The 19,340-nt window shown below is 40.2% G+C and overlaps 2 protein-coding genes and 1 long non-coding RNA gene across 8 annotated transcripts in view; 1 reads left to right on the top strand and 2 right to left on the bottom strand.

Moving 5' to 3' along the window:
• Positions 1-781: 781 nt before the first annotated feature.
• On the bottom strand, positions 782-3,363 carry LOC6573772 (gustatory receptor for bitter taste 93a). Its single transcript, XM_044007416.1, has 2 exons — positions 1,432-3,363; positions 782-1,370 (listed from the first exon to the last, which is right to left on the bottom strand). The coding sequence occupies exons 1-2, from the start codon at positions 2,620-2,622 to the stop codon at positions 1,176-1,178; spliced, it is 1,386 nt and encodes a 461-aa protein (XP_043863351.1). The 5' UTR covers positions 2,623-3,363; the 3' UTR covers positions 782-1,175.
• Positions 3,364-11,359: 7,996 nt separating this feature from the next.
• Positions 11,360-12,758, bottom strand: LOC122756825. Its single transcript, XR_006356672.1, has 2 exons — positions 12,621-12,758; positions 11,360-12,549 (listed from the first exon to the last, which is right to left on the bottom strand). It is a non-coding gene; the product is annotated as an uncharacterized LOC122756825 (long non-coding RNA).
• Positions 12,759-13,622: 864 nt separating this feature from the next.
• Positions 13,623-19,340, top strand: part of LOC6573770 (peripheral plasma membrane protein CASK) — a 33,083-nt gene continuing 27,365 nt past the window's right edge. For 2 of the 6 annotated variants that reach the window (XM_032728177.2, XM_032728179.2), the window contains exons 1-8: positions 13,623-13,889; positions 15,100-15,525; positions 15,965-16,077; positions 16,532-16,637; positions 16,778-16,855; positions 17,668-18,025; positions 18,088-18,355; positions 18,420-18,763. In XM_032728177.2, the coding sequence (XP_032584068.1) occupies positions 15,467-15,525; positions 15,965-16,077; positions 16,532-16,637; positions 16,778-16,855; positions 17,668-18,025; positions 18,088-18,355; positions 18,420-18,763 (1,326 nt within the window). In that variant the 5' untranslated portion in view covers positions 13,623-13,889; positions 15,100-15,466. The remainder of the gene's footprint in view (positions 13,890-15,099; positions 15,526-15,964; positions 16,078-16,531; positions 16,638-16,777; positions 16,856-17,667; positions 18,026-18,087; positions 18,356-18,419; positions 18,764-19,340) is intronic. The other 4 variants (XM_032728180.2, XM_032728181.2, XM_032728178.2 and 1 more) reach the window with 3 other exon arrangements.

A 19,340-nucleotide genomic window follows, 5' to 3' on the forward strand; every position in this document is an offset into this window, starting at 1 on the left:
TGTTTGCTTTGTTCAGTGCATGAGTATTTTGCCAAGCGAATCACACACCGAACGCACACAGGTCAAAAACGGTGCTGAGTTCAGGTTCAGCTGAACCTCAACGATCGCGTATATATATATATATATATGTATATATATATAAACAATATATGTACTTGAACAGCGTGTATCTTCATAATAGGCGTGATAAGCGCGTTACGCTCGGCTGGCGCCCAAAAATAATCAAAGACAAAGACGCTTTTGTAGATGACGATGTTGATAATTGGGGCGGGCGTGGTGGGCGGAAGAGGAACTAAGGGGCCAGACATAGCTATGATAATTACACCGTGTTAGCTCCGAATTCGTTCGTCGGGTCATTGTTATGCTGCTGCCTAACGAGCACCAACTTCTTAGCACCACCCATCTCCGAATTGTATCAGCTGGTACGTATAATGGGGCACAATATAATGAACGATAATATGGCCAACATAAATTTGAAAAAAAAGTTCAGTGAAAGAGGCACAAGAAATTGGGGACCTACAAACACATGCGTGAACTAACCGCAGAAGATCTAATAAAACCACAGCCCAAAACCAAGAGCAAATATGTGGCTTCAATGTAACGTGGAACCATCTGGCCTCGCTGAGCATGAGTTTCATATATAATAAAAATTAAATAAACCCTTTCTCCGATCCATAAATTCCATTTAAAAATTATATCATTATGATTGATTTTTTATTGGGGGTTGACTCACAGCTGTTTCATGCTTTATACCCATTGCAAATGTATATGAAAAGGGGTTTCATTTATAGCTTTGTAAGAATATCAAAGAATATAGGGAAAGAAGGAGGATATGCCATCAACATAGGAAAATTAATCTAAGAGAAGGTATGCTCTATAATAATGTTAGCTTAGTAACTTATGCATAATGTTTTATTTCCTATAAGACATGCTTCTTTAATGACAAATTTTTGTATTCTATGCTATATTCTATATTATACTCTCTCATTCGTTGTCCATCTCCCCGGCTCTCTCTTGATCCATTTATTTCCAGGTCATATCAACGCTCTATAGCATATGGCATTTCTATGTGATTGTCAAGAAAACAATTAATAAAGAAAATGTTTTCACAAAATGCTATATAAAATATTATTTTTAAATAAAGTATTATATTGTAAATAATTCATTTTCGGTTCTCAACTTGTTATATTCAATCTGGCGATTTCTTCGGCTACTTCAAAGCCGCCCGTGAAAGCAAATTGTATTAATATGAAAAGATATGTTACAATGGCCGATAATATTGTTGGTATGAATCTATTATCAAGCTGAAGTATGCCCACGACTTTTACTTCCAGTTGTTGGGCTCGCAGCTGATTCAAAAACGATTCCACCTATTAGGGAATATTCTATCATCGATTTTCAATGTCATTTTTTAGCAATATTTCAACTCACGCTCTTGTCCCACCGCTGATCTATGTCGGTGCACACAATGTCCAATGGCAATAACTGTGGCATTTCCGATTTCTTGATCATGTAATCCGCGCACATGATCAATAGCACAATGTTGGCCATCTTAATGCAGGTCATCACCACGGGCACCATTTCGCCCTGGGTGCCCTCCAAATAGTTGACTATATACTCGTACAGCATTATTAGCAAAACAATTAGATTGTAGTATATGTAGAATAAGATTTGCCACTGGAAAATGTCGCGAAACGAAAGTGTTACTCTATAAAGCTCACTATAGATTACGCCACAGGCGTCCAGCTCGTCGGCCCGATCGCACAGCAAACACATACGTCTATAGTGACTCAGTCTTGACGGCATCGGACTTATATTCTCATATGAATTGAGATACGGTTCGGATTCATCATCCGATGACTGTTCCTGGCCATCCATATCCACGGAACGCATCTGCTGCAGCATGATCGCAATATGTGAACCCATGTGCTCATAGAGTACGCCGGATACGAAGAAGCCGAGGAAGCACGCATCCAGCAGAAAAATGGTGCCTAGCCACAAATAAATCGCAATTAGACCGCCGATCACGTGACCCACATCCATGTGCAGAATATATCGCAGAGGTAGCAGCTGTGGCAGCTCGTAGAGAAAGCCGCAGAGCGTTAGAATCAGCTTCAGGGCATAGAGAATGGGGAACTTGAGCGTAAAGAGATGTTCGGCTCCGGTTAGGACACAGATGCGTCCATAGAGTGAAATATAATGATTCAACACGGCCGTAAATCTGGACTCGGCACGCACCTGCATTATGAACGAGCCGACGGCAAAGAGGCTCACAGAGCTGGACTGCAGCAGGACAATTAGAGCAGCATAGGTCTGTGTACTTTTCACTGTGTTGAAGATTTCCGGAATCATGTGCCAGTAGATGCTAACCAAGATGGCGCGCCAGAGTATGATCAAGAGTCGGTTGCACTGTTGGCGCGGCGGTCTCAGCTGCAGTTGCTCCCGCTCCACACCCAGCGAGCTGGAGAGCAGCGACAGGCCGCGAGCCGCTTGGTAAAGCGCCAGCAAAACTCGGCGCGACCAGAGCTCCACGCCATCAATCGCTGGCTTGTACTGGTGCATGGCCAGGCGTTGACTGGCTGAGCAAAATATAGAAATGCTTGCCCTATATGTCGGTCGCATGTCCCAATGTCCCGTTGTCCTGACCACTGACAGGGCAGGCACCAGTATTGAAGGGCCATGGATGTGGGCACAGTTGTTGCTGTTGATTTTATTAATTGAATGTGTCTAGATATCAGCAATTGCGTTTCACGCTTCGCTGAGTGCCTTGCTGACTGATTAGCCGAAGCCGGAGCTGGTGACGGAGAGACAGACGGAAGCGGAGACAGAGACGCAGTTCATCGCGATATGAGTAGAGCCTGCCCATTCGCTGATGGACAGGCCAAGAGTGCTCATTGACCACGGCTGCGCCTGATCTCCCCTCGCTGCATATTGTGCGCACATTGGAGCAAATGCTCTTGACAATTGTAGAAATTTCAAACGCTTGCTGGACTTGGACTTTCAATTTGATTGAATGAATTTGGATTTAATCAGGCAAATCAAATAACGTCTCAATATGTCATTATTTTAGCAAATACTGATAAGATTTCAATTGAAATTATTTTTGATAAAGAGGTAAACTATTATTGTTTCCTAATCGGGAGGTGTCTGATGCGCCTGGCAAGGCCGGCACGCGAGAACCCACACGTTTCATTCGAGTCGGACATATTCTAATAGAATCATTTTATTGGACTGTATAAGTTGTCAATCCGTATCAACAGCTGAGCCAATATAGCCACGCCCAAAATTAAGTCTATTTATCTGCTTGGAATTATGCAAGCAGGTTCCACAGTTGTGAAATATTTGTATGTTTGAATATGCCTGATCGGCTTACTATAAAATAGGATTTGTAATAGGTAAAAACAAGTTTTTTTTAAGGTGTAAATAACTAGTATATTTGCATATTGCTATAGCAACTGAAAAACTAAAAGTAGATTTAAAAAATTAATTAAAAGAAAAAATTCTTTACTAATCGTCATATGTAATATATGCCTTAATATATATATAATATATTTTCTTTTTATTTTTTTTATGAAATATTTGTTCCTATTCTATGCGAGCAATATATATTCTAAATAAACCCTAGATTATTTAATCTGCCAGATAGACAGATCTTTTATAATTGTTCTGAATCAATTAGATGTCCTTGCTAGCCATATAAGAACAGAAATTGTCTAAAAAGAAAACGTCTAAATGCCAGAATCAATTTTATTTTAGCATATGAAATACATTTAAATATCAAGTTACTTAGAAAGGTCTTTTTGTTGCTGCTGATGTTGATTGGCTTTGTTCTTGCTGTTGCTGTTGTTGTCGTTGTTGTTGTTACCTTTGTCTATGCTGGTGTTACGAAGGCACTGCACTCCCACTGCTGCAAGCTGCCAAACACGTTTGCTGGACATTAGAATGTGACGCGGTTCAATGAACTAACGCAAACGGCAATATCCAGCTGGAGGAGGAAGTGTTGTGTGCCCAAAGACTGGCAATAGAAAAACAAAGTCAATAGCCTTTAAGTTGCTGCCACAACAAGCCAGAACGACAACAACAGCAACAAAAACAACAACAACAGCAACAACAATCAGCAACAGGTCTAGGCTGGCTGGCTGTTGTTGCTGCTCCTGGCATGATCATTGCCGCTGACAACGCTGTGGCAAGCAGGCGTGCAACAAGCCTTGCCCCATAACAGGTTTTCCCAATGGAAAGGCAATGGAAGCCAAGCCAAGCCTAGCCTAGCTTCGCCTAGCCCCAGCCATAGATAGATAGATAGTAGAGTTTCATGCAGCAGTCTCTACTTCTCTCTAGTCCAGTACAGCATCCTGCAACTGCAACCAGTTTACGTACAGTTCGTCCAGTGCCCGATTGCCCGATGCCCGTTGCCTGATGCCCAACTCTCGACTTTCCACTACTCATCGCGTCCGTGTTATTGTAGCCCAAGTACATGAAGTAATTGCATGAAGCAAGCCTGACCCCAGCCGTGATGCTGCTGCAGCTGGAGCTCCATCAACTGGCGGCCAATGAACTGCCACAGAAAAGACAATAGGAGCAGCTCGCAGCTCGAGCCGTTGCCCGGGAGCTGACGCTGCGGCGGGGCAGGCTGAGGTATCTGCTGGAGCCAGTGTTGTATTGCTAAATTGGAAATAATTGCAGAGACGCAGCAGCAGCAGCAGCGGCAGCAGCAGAATGCACGTGTGCAGCTCTCGTTGTTGTTGTTTTTGTTGTTGTTGCTGTTATCGTTGTCATCAGTTGTTGTTGTGGTTGTTTTTCTACTATGACATAAAATACGAGACAAGAGCTGAGCGAGGTGGGGTAGGCAGATAATATGAGTAGAATCTGCAAATAGGCAGAGGCAGAGGCAGAGGCAGAGGCAGCGGCAGCGGCAGCGGCAGCGGCAGAAGCAACAACAATATGCGGAAAATGCTCTGGAATAATGACAATAATAATAAAGTTGTGCGCAATGCCAACAACAACAATAACAACAAGAACAACAACAGAAACAGCGAAAAAAAATAATCATAAAGGAAAAAGTTCAACGACATTTGGAGATTAGAGAACATTCACAATAAACCAGAAATACCAACAACAAGAGTGTGTGGCACATGCACATTTGAATATGCCGATGTGTATGTTTAAGCGAGAGGTTCATCGAAGCCCTGTGACGTTGTCGGAGCCATAGAAAAACAAAAAAGTCATCGACATCATATGGATTTTCATTACGTTGAACGTGGCAGTGGCAGTGGCAAAGAAATGCGTCAGAAATAGCATCAGGGACACAGGGGCATTGGGGCTTGGAGTTTGGAGTTGGCGGCCTGGGGCTCGAGGCGCAGGGCAGAGGTTGCATGTATTGTATGTACATATATAAAGAATTTGAACAAAATACAATGAAAAACAACTCAGTCGGTGGGGGGAACAGGAAAATGATTTTCATTGTGTGCCTTGGAAAAGCTGACAGACGGACGCAGTTGCAGTCGCAGCAGGCATTGAAGTCATTAGAGTTGCGGGAGACATGCCCCATGCGTTCGCATAAACAACATCAGCAACAACAAGAACAACAACAACAACAGCAGTGTGGCAGTCCATGCAAATGATGAGCTCCGTCTCTCTGTCTGTCCGTCTGTCTGTCTGGCTGCACTGTGATCCATTGGGGCCAGGCCAAATGGCTGCAGCCCAAAGACGGCTTCAGCCATTTGGCGTGTGTTGCATAAAATGCCACACTTGGCTGCGTCGCTTCAGCTATTTACGGAGGCAAAAGATGCAACCCCTACATAGCTATGAGGCGGCATTTGCTTGCGCTCAATTTGGATATATCACAACGCTAAAGATGCTGGAGTCGGCGCACTCTCAAGCATCGATACGCTGTCAGAGATCCAAAACTGACTTCTGGGTGGGGCGATACGAAAAAAGTTGGCAATAAGTCGATTGCTGTATGCTCTCTATCTCACTCTCTTACTCACATTTTCTCTCTTTCCCTTTTACTCTCTTGATCACTTTCTCTCTACCTCTCTCCTTCCCTCTTCCTCTTGTACTTTCGAAATCACTATATCTCTCTTTCTCTGTCTTTCCTTATCATATTTTATATATATATATATAAATATCTCTGTCTCTCTCTCTCCCTGTCTTTCCTTATCACATTCTCTCTCTCTCATGTATCTCATTCTTCCTTCTATCTCTTATGCTCTCTTTTTCATCGAGCTCTGAGCATAAAATCAGAATCCTTATTCAGACAATTAAGTTAACTTGATGTTCTCAAACTTTTCTTTTAATATATACACAATTTCTTAGCTTAGATTTTTAATAACTTTAACTTTAGATACGATAATTTTATCCACTTGCATGATTGCATACACAAGTAAAGTCAAATTTGTACTAAATAATGCTAAACGAGCAAAATAAATCTAACATTCGTTTTGTCCACTTTGAAAGGGTATAATTAAAGACAGTGCTGCTGCTTCTGGTTCTGCTGTTGCTGGCGCGGATGCTCAATTCGATTAGGTTTTCAAAATCGATTCCCAAAGTCAAATTGTATTTGTTTTACCGCCTTTGTGAGAAAATAAACAGGCAGATACAGCCCGTTGTCAGATGATGCCTGATGCTGGTTATTGGAACTGGGATCGGACTTGAGGACTGAGTTTGAGTCGGAATCTGACACTGAGACTGAGACAGAGACTGGGCCCTTCTTTCATTGCGTCTCGCCTTTGTTTGTTATCACTTGAAGCTTGAGAATTTTTACGAATTGATTAAAGCAACGTTTGTTTACAAGCAGGTAAACAGAAAGCGGTGCGAGTGGGGCAGGAAGAGAGACGGAGAGAGAGAGGGAGAGGGAGGGAGTTTGGGGGGAGTATAGAACTAAATGAAGAATGCAAGATGTGGAGAGAGTGTGTGACCGAGAGAGAGAGAGAGAGAGAGAGAGAGAGAGGAGTGAGCGAGAGGGAGCACACAAACTTTCCGTTTAAATGGTTTTACAGTTGAATTGCAAACATGTTCTGCTTGGTCGTAAAGCCGTCTATCCGCCACCGTCGCCATCCTCTGTGCTCATTAAGCAAAGCATGACGAATAACTGCAGCGTCGATGGCAGCGCTGACGTTGACGTTGACGCTGACGCTAGCACACCTGACAATTTGTTAATGAGAGCAACAGGTTCAGCGACGCGGCAGGAAGCGAAGCGATAAAACCAAAAACCAAAGCAAGCGCAACGGACTACAACTGACGGGATGACGGATGTCCTGCTAAAGTGAGACAGAACCAGAACCAGAGCCAGAACCAGGGCCAAAGGCCGAGCCAGATGCACAGCCAAAGCCGACAACGTTAGCAGTAAAATACAAAAAAAAAAAAAAAAAAAAGAAAGAAGCAAAATTGTAAATAATGCAAAACATTTTCTCACCACGTTCCGCTGCTGGCGCACTTTTTAGGCTTCCCTCATAAGCTGCTGCCGGATGGGAAATGATATGTAGAAAATGAGGAAAAAAAACAACAACAACAACATATAAGTATATGCATGTATACATGTGTATATATGTGATGATCTGTGCTTTCTAACTGACTATCTATGTGAAGTGTCTTAGCGCTGGCCATGACAGTCAGAATATGAATATCTCTTTAGGCAAAGTTGCATATAAACAACATATGGTCGATACGAGATATGACCTTTTTCCGATATGCACTCACACGTATGCCTATATATGTATGTATGGGTTGTATATGTTTATATGCACACACAGCCCATAGTACTGTCCAGCCCATTTTGTAGTGAAATTTAATCAAGCGTTTAATGCCAAGGTGGAACGTCAGAGAATATAATACAGAGGGCCAAGCCATTCGCTGGCAGCGAGGGCGTTTTTGACTCGTTTCTACTATGCTGACGCTGATGCTGAGCAGAGCAGTGTAGAGCCCAGCGGAGCTAAAGCGAGAAGAACCCTGTCTGGGGTGATCTGTGCCTCAGTCTGTGCCTGTGCCTGGGACTGTGGCCATGTCTGCTTGATGCCTGTCAGATGTCAGTCTGTGCCTGGTGGGAGCGTCTCTCACCTACGACGCTGGTTAATGACATTTTGAGTTAATTGCTGCTGCTGCGGCTGCCATATGGGTATACGGTCAGGGTATCGGATCTGGCAATACGGTAAATGAATATGCGTATAGCTGCCCAAGTGATGGCATTTCCAGGCAACGTAATTTGACTACATATGCGTACATCAATATCAAATTGGGGGAGGCAACATATACATACAAGCATATGTATGTATGTATGTGCAATGAGGCCTCGCCAGATGATCGATTCCTGATGATCCGTTAAGTTAAGATCTTAAGTACAATTTTGTTTCTTTCTTTTTGGGCTGCAGCTGAAATATGAGAACTTTACACATTTATCCAAATTAATAAACACGTGCTAAAATTTTGTTTTTACAAACTTTATGTAACGTTTTCGGGTAAGGACTTAAAACAACTTTCAAAGTGTAATTCAAGCACACTTTAATTCCTTTTTTCCCGAAACGATATAAACTTGAGTATTAAATATTATAAGCTCATCAATTGTTTATTATTTATTTATCAGTAATAATAGCAAATATATAAAATAGGCAATGAAGACAATCGTTGGAATACAATGTGAAAGGGGCAAAAAGTGCTCGAGTGTCCAAAATTTGATAAGAAAAAGTGATATATACATATGTAATTGTACGTATGACTAAAAATAAAATTGTCGTATGTTTAATGAAGCTTATAGCTTATATAATATACGATAGAAATGATAACGCATAATGGTATACTCATATTACTAAGACCGTTGCGAATCGAAAGAAACTATTTATTTTGATATATCTGTGAAGTAGAAACGGATTATATTATCGTTGCTATTTTCTTAATTTAGAATATAAGGGCTACATACATATATAAATATGAAATGACATATCGAAATTGAGAGCCTTGGAAATTGGAAAAGGCATTGGTTTTATTACATATATGTTTGAAGTAGAAACCCTGTACTTTGTATACTATTTGAGCTGGCATTTCCATATGTACCAGACAAGCTCTCGTTGAATATATATAATTATTTAGATTTCAAAGTCCCCGCTATACCTCAACTTTATTGCAAGCGAGTTTATCTCATTCACTACTTCAAAACCGGGAGATATATTTCGGACGTTGGATATTTTCTTGTAGAGACGTTTGTTATGGCAAGGTTATAATGGGGATGTCATTATAAAGCTATGATTTTTTTTTTAAGATAGTGCATTTAGAACCAAATTGATTAATATACTAAATTTAAATATATAATATACTTTACTTATATATATATTTATATATAAAGGTACATATAGGGAAAAAACCACAAATTCTTAAAATTTGAAATTCATATTATATTTATTATGTAAGAATAAACGAAAGAACTTTGCACAGTAAAAATAATTTGCATTTGAGCTTTAAGAATATTTCAAGTGTCTATTTATATTCTATATTCAAATAACATCATCAAAATCTGAAGTCAAACATGATTATTTTATTAGAATTAATTTTTGTATAACTATCTCTTATTTACCCTCGTAATTGTGATAGAGTACATACCCAATTACTATAATTTCATATATTTAGTGCACAATAGACTATTGCGTTGCAATCACTGCACATTAACTATGTATATATACAATATAAGACAGAGTATCTATTGTGACAACCTATTGTGACGTCAGTCACTGTGTGTGTTTGCATATACATACATATGTGTTTCTCATTTGGCGCGCTTTTTATACACATGCAATCACTAAATATGGAAATGGAGGGTATATTGGTTTTTGTAAATGTATGTAACGGGCAGAAGGGGGAGTTACAAGTGTATATATGTATTTTAGATCTGTCCCTTTGTCAGTTTACTTCGATCTCAAATATCGACTTATGAGTGCTATAGGAATTATATTGGTTCTTAATAATCCATAAAATGTTTCTGGTAACGCGATTAATTATTATCGATTTGGGCATAATTTAATATATCCCTTGAATCTTCAAATTTGATGTATAAGAATATACATACATATGAATGTATTTATTGTATGTGTATGATTGCATATATAAGTGTGTATGCATGTAACTAAAATTTCCAAATGGCTCGATCAGAATTTAAAAAATCAATATTGTCAAATATATTCTGTCAAGCGGAATTTAGGGCATCTTCTAGTCGGGCACTATAGTTGTCTTGCTTTTTCGATTTTCCATTTGTTTGCTGCCGGGTTGCAGCAGCTAGTTACGGATAATTTCCTAGAGGCACCACGACCAACAACAACTACAAACACAACAATAACAATAACAGGCATAACAACAACAGGACTCACTGTCAAGTGAGCAGGTACAACAAGGAGGCGAATGCAGAGATAGAGGCAGCAGCAGAGGCGGGAACGTCGCGACGCGTCGGTGCAGGCGCAGGCGTAGGACGCTCAACCACCAATATATGTACATATGTATGTGTGTATGTATGTTTATACACATATACTGCCAATACCAAACCAGTTTTTATAATGTCAATTCGAATCCTACACGTTCACGTCCATGTCCAATCCACACGCATTAAGCGCGACAGTCGCAAGTCTCGACGCGTCCAAATAATGACGACAACGGCAACGAGGCGGCAGCGCAGTGACAGCGCAGCGGGCATAGGGCTGTGGGCACTGAGACGTTGGTAGCAGAGGCTGCAATGGCAACAGCAACGGCGACTGCGTCGATTGGTTGGCGTTAAATTTGAATTTGATTTCACCTGAGTGGTTGCAGCAGTGGCTGTGCCTTCGGCTGTTCCTGTTGTCAACCAACGCACAACGTCAACAGCGACCTACGATTCTTGACTTGTTGTTGTTGCTCCTGCTTCTGCTGTTGTTGTTGTTGTTGTTGTCGCTGCCTTTCGAGGGCTGTGTAATTGATGATGTTTACGTTCGGGATCCCGGTCTCTCGTTTTGTAGACGCAGTTGATTTAAAGATTACGCACCTATTGTGTGTGGGTATCAGAGAGTGAGCTGTATGTGACCGGCATATTAATTCTGAAGTCTTAATAATTTCTAATGAGTTTATCAAATGGTTTATGGTTAAGACAAAACAACAACAACTCGAGAGGCAAAGCAATAATGCATTTATTTTCGAAATGTTTTCATGGCCTGGCATTTACATTTACATATGTATATATGAATACTATATGTATATGTATGTATATATATATATGTATATAATATGTTGGGGCTCCCTTGGAGCAACAACACAATTTGATTCGTCCAAAATGAGAGTTTTTTTTATTACAATGCACTATGGGCAAAAATACCGATAGTGCGGCATTAACTGTAAATTTAAAGATAGAGCCTTGAAATTTTACGCACACGTTAGTTTTATTAATACAAAATATCGGATTTTTTTATTTTTATTTGGGCTACGCCCTCACCCTTGTCACCATACATGTGATTTATTGACCGATGAATATCGGTACGATTGCAAGCAATTTCATAAGTATTATAAGTTTTAAATTTAATATATACTACATTTGCATTTTAGTTGGTTGATTTCTGAATAGGGAGGATAAAAGTCACATTTTTTTAAATACATAAGTTTTATTGGTTTCTTTTGATTTCTTTGAGTAAACCAAATCAGCATGTAGCAATATGAGTTTTGAATTATTGCTTTCTGAGGTAAGTTCAGAAGCTAATTTCCTCTTTAATCGGGGTCCTGCTTCGTTATAGCTTAAGGTCTTCCGACCCTCCATATTCATATTGTTGTCGTGGCAGTGTATCGTAAGCTTAACACTAGATGCTAGCCAGGGTGTATGTTTTTGCTTAAATCAATTCAGATTACGATTACATTTGCGCAAATTATATTTAATAAATGATCTAAAATTGTAGACTTTTTGCATAATAATGTCCAGTTGCACATAAGATATATTTTCGCTGTTTACATTTTTCGAAATAAAATTTCTGACAGCGCTTTCTTGCCTATTGTTGCTGTTCCAAACTTCTAGTAAACTTCACGTATGTATCTGCAACATACCACATTTGGCCAAATGGAGCAAAAAGGAGCAAAAATCCTTTATAGCATTTGATTAAGGAACGTTTAGTGAATAGGTAGCCACTTAAACATTTCATAACGGACTCTAACATTATAAGTTATCTTCCACGAAACACACAAATATTTTTAAGTATACGGCTGAAAATTCATCTAGCACCATATTGGAGTATTTCAGACTAAATCACTAGGCACAGTAAATCTTTTGATTTAGCATACCTTTGGACAAACTTTCTTTAATTAAACTTTTTCGTAAATATTAATTGCAATGGTCTTTTTTACGCCGAAAGATGGGAATTATTTCTCACACTTTTTGCAATTCACAATACAATCCTGTATCAGCTGACTTCGACAAAGCTGAAAACATTACAGACAGTCCCCAAAATTTTATAAAAACTGTTCTTACGTCTATTGGAATCTCCTTAATGAGATAAAAAAGAAAAATGCGGATTTGAGACAAACAAAATTGATGTTTATGCCGCACTATCAGTATTTTACCTAAAATAAGATAATCAACAATTAAATAATCATGCTTCTATTCTTCATTCAGTTGAGACTTCAATTATTACTTAGCTTGTATGAGGTAATTACTAGTTAACTTAAAATTAATTTTATAATATTTGATATAATATAATATTGATTTAATTTCTTATTGAACTTCAGTGTGTTAACTCTCTCTTCTTATAGTCTTCTTACTAACCAGCTGGTCTTATTCGATAGGTTATTTGTATTCATCGATATGTGGCTCACATATGCATGTATGTAAAGCTCACAAACATATGATCAGTGAACTACTACTATACAAACATATGATCAGTGAACTACATGTACACAAAGTTTACATATATAGATATGTATTTATATATAGATATTTAGATATGTATAAAAATACATATATTTAAGTCCACATTTTAATTTGTGCACAGCAATTGAAATTGCTATTTCGGAAGTTTACGAATTTTTTTATTTTTTTATTCAGTCGAACTCAATCAATTTGTTCTTATTTATATAGCCAGACTAAGTTAAAAAATTTTTTAATTTTGTAAATTCGCGGGATATTTAAATTTAGCACCGAAGTGTGGTCTGGAGAGTTGCCATAATGTTTAAATCGCTACTCAGACTTGTTTTATTTATATTTTTAATGCATCTTGTTTATATGAATCCCCGCTGACACTATCAGTAAATACGATTTGCTAACTGATTGTGCATTTACAAAAATAATATTATTGTATTATTATTATTTTTAAATTGAACAAGTCAGAGCCTCGATATACAGCATTGATTAGGTTTTGTTTGTTGTTGTATCTTTTCCAAAGATTTATTAGTAATATTTGCTGTATATTTGATAACATAGATAATGCTAACAAACAAGTTGTTTGCAAGTATTAATGCAAATTTTACGAATCTTATTTAATTTATTTCCAATTTGAAATTGAGAGAGCTACCAGATTGTCAAAATGAGATTAATGTTTACGTAGCGGGAACGGAATGCATGTTTCAGCGCGGCCACCATACAATGTGAGCACATTCACAATAGACGTGCTCAGTGGCAATGTGATTCATTCCGCAGCGAACCAGTTCAGTTGTCGCCAGTTCTTTGCCAATCAATTCACGGGTCGTGTTTGTTTTAAGTTAAAATAAGTGGATAAATAGCAATAATAAATAAGTAACAGCATAAAGCGAATGTGTGCAACTATCAAGGCAACTTCTAGCGGCAACATAAGATAAATATATTGGATATGCCACAAAATATAAAGCAAAATTTTACGCAAATTTCGGTTGTTCGGCGCTGAGATTGGAGGGGTTTGTACCTAAGCGAACACATCAAATGTATGCGGGTGTGTTACTTTGTGTGTGTGTGATTCTACGCCCCTTAGTTGATGTAGGTGAGGGGGAGGTAATATCAGCAAGAGCAGCGGCAGCGGCAGCGGCTGAGCAATGCAAATCCTTTGTAAAAATACTCGACAAAGAATCAATTTCTTAATTGTGAGGCGGTGGCACTTGTCGCGAGAAGACGTTCCTGTAACCATGTGTGTGTGTCTGTGCGTGTGTGTGTGTGCATGTGTAAATGTGTGGTAAGGTCGCCCAGTTGAAAGTGTCAAGGAATTTTACAACAACGGTAACGGCGGCGGCAGCAAAGGCACTCACGAGCAAGGTAAAACCTTCGCCCGAGACCGAGCCATAAGCCCCGAGCCATACCGCGCCCAATGCGCGCTCTGACATTTAGCATATATATATATATATATATACCATATATATATGTGTACATGTATCCTGGTCAGGCTGATCCTACCTTCCGTGAGAGCAAAGTGCAGTTCTTGTTAAATTGTTGCATTTCAGGAATTTAACAAATGTGTATGTCCCGGATATCCAGTCGCATTGCTTACATTACTATTACATTTTTAAGATTTTTACACGAACTTCGCCTTGCGCCTGCGCTCCTCTCTCTCTCTTTCGCTCGCTCTCTCTCTGTCTGTCTTAGGGAATCGGCTACTCGCTTTCACTCTTACTCTTGTAGTTTGGAGTACCATCAAAAAAGTGTGTTTCGACTTCTAGTGTCCTCTGTCCATGATAAAAACTACTATTATATGCTAAAAACTAGAAGAAGAATCTGAAGGCAAAGAAGATGAAGACAAACAAGGTAAAGGAAAACTCGTGCAAGCATTTAACAGCCATTGTGCTTCTGGGCACTTGCTAGCCACCCAACGAGGTTGGCCAGCAGTGTAAGGCCGAGTGTCTTGTTTACCGGGCGGACCACAGGCAACCATTTCCGATTCAAAATTCAAATCGTTTACTGTTCAGCCAGCTGACAGTGAAACTTCCTCTTCTGGTCAGTGGCCCATTCAGAGAACACAATTTCGAGCATTTTGCGGCTGTAATTGATTTGGGTTGTCTGGACACTTGGGCACTTGGCCACCTGTGATTGACACATCTGCATGGTATGACGAATGCCTATTTTTATTTCTGTTTTTTTCTTCTTCTTCTTCTCCCTCTTCTGTCTTCTGTCCACGTTACTTACATTAACAACTTTTTTGTGTAATTTTTTAGCTACATGCGACGAAATGAGTGTTTAGCATCAGCGTAGCAACAACAACGACAACAATCAATAACAACGAAGCAACAATTGCAACAACAGCAAGAACAAGAACAGACACACACACACACATACGCTCACGCACACGCATACTAACAGTTTGCTACTCGGAGGAAAGACGTAAAGTTCATTGAAGTTTTTGGAGGTGGACGCAAGCACCAACTGTTGTTTGACCAGCAGCAGGAGCAGGAGCAGGAGCAGAAGGAGAAGCAACACCCGGGAACATCAGTAGCAACAGCAGCCGCCGTGGTGCAGCTCATCAATATTCCAAAAAGCAATTGAGCCAGGCGGGCACAGGCATTAATTCATCAATTATTCAAAATGACCGAAGACGAAATTCTCTTTGACGATGTTTACGAACTGTGCGAGGTCATTGGCAAGTGAGTTCCGTTTGCTCCCTATTCTTTCATTTTGTTGCCTTGGCTGCCATATCTCATTATGTGCTGCACGCACTAAATCATCTGTCGACGCCTCAAATGGGGGCAACAGCTTTCAATACAAAACTTGGCTAACATCAAACTTGCCTCAAAACTTGTGCAAGCAACAACAAGTTTTTCGGTGTCCATTCTTACATTATACATTAATATTTATGTGCTGCTCGTTTAGTTGAACTAAGTAGAGCGAAGCGTTGCTAGTTGTGATATGAATATGAAAGCTTTTGCCTGCTTTTTATGGCAGACAGTTTGCAAGCCTTTTGCGGCCTGATAAGGTCAGCACGGACATTTGAAATCAGTTGGTAACTTTTACTAAACATATCTCTATATCTATATATATACATATGCATGTATATTATACTGCCACATTCTATACATTCCACAGAGGACCCTTCTCCATTGTGCGCCGCTGCATACATAGAGAGTCCAATCAGCAGTTTGCTGTCAAAATTGTTGATGTGGCCAAGTTTACGGCAAGCCCAGGACTGAGCACAGCTGGTAAGTTTGAGCGACGACCTTGCCCCAGGCGAATCACCCGAGGTACTTTGGCTGAATAAATTATAATTAAGCTGCGCGAATTATATGAAATATTTTGCTACTAATTGTGCGGTAACAACGAAACACAATTTGGCACGTGCCGCCCACTTTTGCCCACATTACAGATGCTGCGAGTCAGTCCCCCCCGCCAACACAGGCTCAAGTCTTAGCCCAGTCCATGGGCCAATTAAAAAGAAATTGCTCAAATGCAGTGGCGCCTGGACTCGGATATTGACTAAATGATACATGGCAAGCACATAAGTCAGCTCTAAATCCATTAGGACTTTCGTCCTTTCCAGCTTGTCTCAGACCCAAACAAGGACGTTGGCTGGGCGCCTTGTTGCTGTGTCAGCCGCGCGGGACAGCCATACAAATGTTACCCATTCTAATATGAACTAATTGCGTGTCATTACAGATCTGAAACGCGAAGCCACAATATGTCACATGCTGAAGCATCCGCACATAGTCGAGCTGCTGGAAACCTACAGTTCCGAGGGCATGCTCTACATGGTGTTTGAGTTGTAAGTAACACTCACCCACATACATATCCAGGCTCAATTCGCCACACATATATATTTGATATATATATATATATATATATATATATATATATACATTTGGATGTAGGCCACTTAAATATTTCGTTTTCTCTCTCTTGCAGCATGGAGGGCTCCGACTTGTGCTTTGAGGTTGTGCGGCGCGCTGTGGCGGGCTTCGTCTACAGCGAGGCGGTGGCTTGGTGAGCATGCCTATATTTATAGAATTATGACACCAGTTTTTCTGCCAAATCCCAAGTACATGGGTTGCTCATAACAAAAGAACATTTATATTAGGACAATCGATTAATATTTAAATGGAATGCTAAGCAACAGTGTCTTAGACCAGATTGCGCGTTTAATTATTAACTGTCTTGCAATATTAATTTACTGTCATTATCATGTATTTTTATAAAACATTGCAAGCTATAATTTTAAATCGATCCGTCCAAGCAAAATATAACTGCTTAATGTAAATTTTGTATACGAATATTTTTATAAGTTTAGTGAATCAGATTAGTTGTGTAAAAGCATATATATTTAAGCATATGTTATGTCAGTGTAAAAAGCTTAAATAAGTTCAAAGGTTTTGTTTATACATCGCACATGAAGGATAACATTAATATAGGAGTTAGTTGAAAGGTACAAAACAAATAGGGCCAGTTTTGTCAGCTCAATCACTCAAACTCCACAAGTGAAGATAAATATGTATATCATTATATCATATTAATTTCATACTATTTAACTTTTGTACATCAGATTATGTATTCTGATTACCGTCTACCTATCAATCATATATGAGCTGAGCGAAATGCTCGATCTAATTGAGGATTTTTGTTAGCAATATGAATAATTTTAATTAATCCAAATTTAAGTCGTACTCATTCATATATTCTAGATAACCGTTTAACTGTCTAGCATATATGAGCTGAGCAAAATGTCCGCACTAATTAAGGACTTTCGTTAGCAATATGAACAATTTTAATTAATCTCTATACATTCTTATTGCCAACAGTCATTATATGCGCCAGATATTGGAGGCGTTACGATATTGCCATGAGAACGATATACTACATAGAGATGTGAGACCCGCTTGTGCACTTTTGGCGACAGTGGATAACTCGGCGCCAGTGAAGCTGGGGGGCTTCGGCTCGGCGATACAGTTGCCGGGCACACGGGAAACCATAGAAACACATGGTCGCGTCGGCTGTCCGCACTATATGGCGCCGGAGGTGGTCACAAGGCGTCTGTATGGCAAGGGCTGCGATGTTTGGGGTGCTGGTGTAATGCTGCACGTTCTGCTCTCGGGGCGGCTGCCGTTTTTGGGCTCTGGTGTTCGACTGCAGCAGTCGATAGCACGCGGAAGGTTATCGGTAAGTGTCTACGGGCAATTATGATTAATTGTTTATTAATTGCTGCTTTTGTTCGCTTGCAGTTTGAGGCACCAGAGTGGAAATCTATTTCGGCCAATGCAAAGGATCTAGTCATGAAAATGCTCGCTGCAAATCCACATCACAGACTATCTATAACCGAGGTGCTAGAGCATCCCTGGATACGTGATCGCGACAAATTACAGCGCACGCATCTGGCGGAGACAGTTGAGGAATTGAAGCGCTATAATGCGCGACGCAAGCTTAAAGGCGCTGTCCAGGCAATTGCTGGGGGCACTAACATGGATCCATTGTATTCAACGGATGCGGATAGTAAGTCTTGGCCAATGCAATTCAGATGCAATAGCTGTAATTCTTAATCTATCATTTATTGCAGTGCCCATTGCTGGTGCTCCGGATGAATGGGCAGACGAAGAGGCGGGGATTGAGGCGGTTCAGCGTATATTGGACTGCCTGGATGACATATATTCACTGCAGGACGCGCATGTGGATGCGGATGTGTTACGCGATATGCTACGAGATGTTCGCCTACAGCAGTTTCTCCAACTTTTCGATCGCATCAGCTCCACGGTCATCACGACAAATGGCCGGGCGCCTAGCGCCGAGGCTGTTGCGCGCAGTCGCGATGTCCTGGAGCAGTTGTCTTCGGTTGGCGTCAGTGCTGGCAATAAGTATGCCAAGGATGAGCTGATGCAGCTGCTCGCATCGCCGCATATGCAGGTGAGTTTTTCATTATATTTCATTTAACCTTGTGCTTTCATAAATATAATTAAGTATGTATTGTGGCTACATTTTGAGGCAAGCTGTGAGCTCAGGGAATTGGGATTCTTTACATTGTTGCACTGTTTGTATGCCAGAGGCAACTGTCAGTAGCACGAGATGTGGTTATATCAATCTGCGGTCCACTTTATAGTTCGGTTTAGCATAAGCCAAAACAAATTGGAAATGTATTTAGTGCTAGTAAACAAAAGCAGTGGTAAATGCTCACACACACAGAGACCACCACCACCACCACCACCAACAGCACCACCACTAACACTATCAACTTCCGGAGGGCTGTCTCTATTTGTCGCACTCAGTCACTAATCCCTCACACACATACTGGCACACACGTACTACTATGTGTGTCCACTCTTAGTTATACAGTGTACACACAATACATAGGCAAACAGAGTGCGCCAGCTAATGCAGCCCAAAATACAAACAATTTAATCAGAATAAAACCAAACGAAATTCGGACATTGCTGCCGCTGCTGATGCTGGCTCAACGGTATCAAATTCAGCTCTAGCATCAGCG

The sequence above is a fragment of the Drosophila mojavensis genome, unplaced genomic scaffold (assembly GCF_018153725.1).
Source record: "Drosophila mojavensis isolate 15081-1352.22 unplaced genomic scaffold, ASM1815372v1 contig_16, whole genome shotgun sequence".
NCBI classification, from domain to species: Eukaryota; Metazoa; Arthropoda; class Insecta; order Diptera; family Drosophilidae; genus Drosophila; species Drosophila mojavensis.

Bases quoted from the DNA above. Each gene is read 5' to 3' on its own strand.
- LOC6573772 (XM_044007416.1), bottom strand. From the start codon at position 2,622: ATGCGACCGACATATAGGGCAAGCATTTCTATATTTTGCTCAGCCAGT. The intron at 1,371-1,431 runs GTGAGTTGAAAT...ATTCCCTAATAG, and splicing joins ATCAGCGGTGGGACAAGAGC to GTGGAATCGTTTTTGAATCA.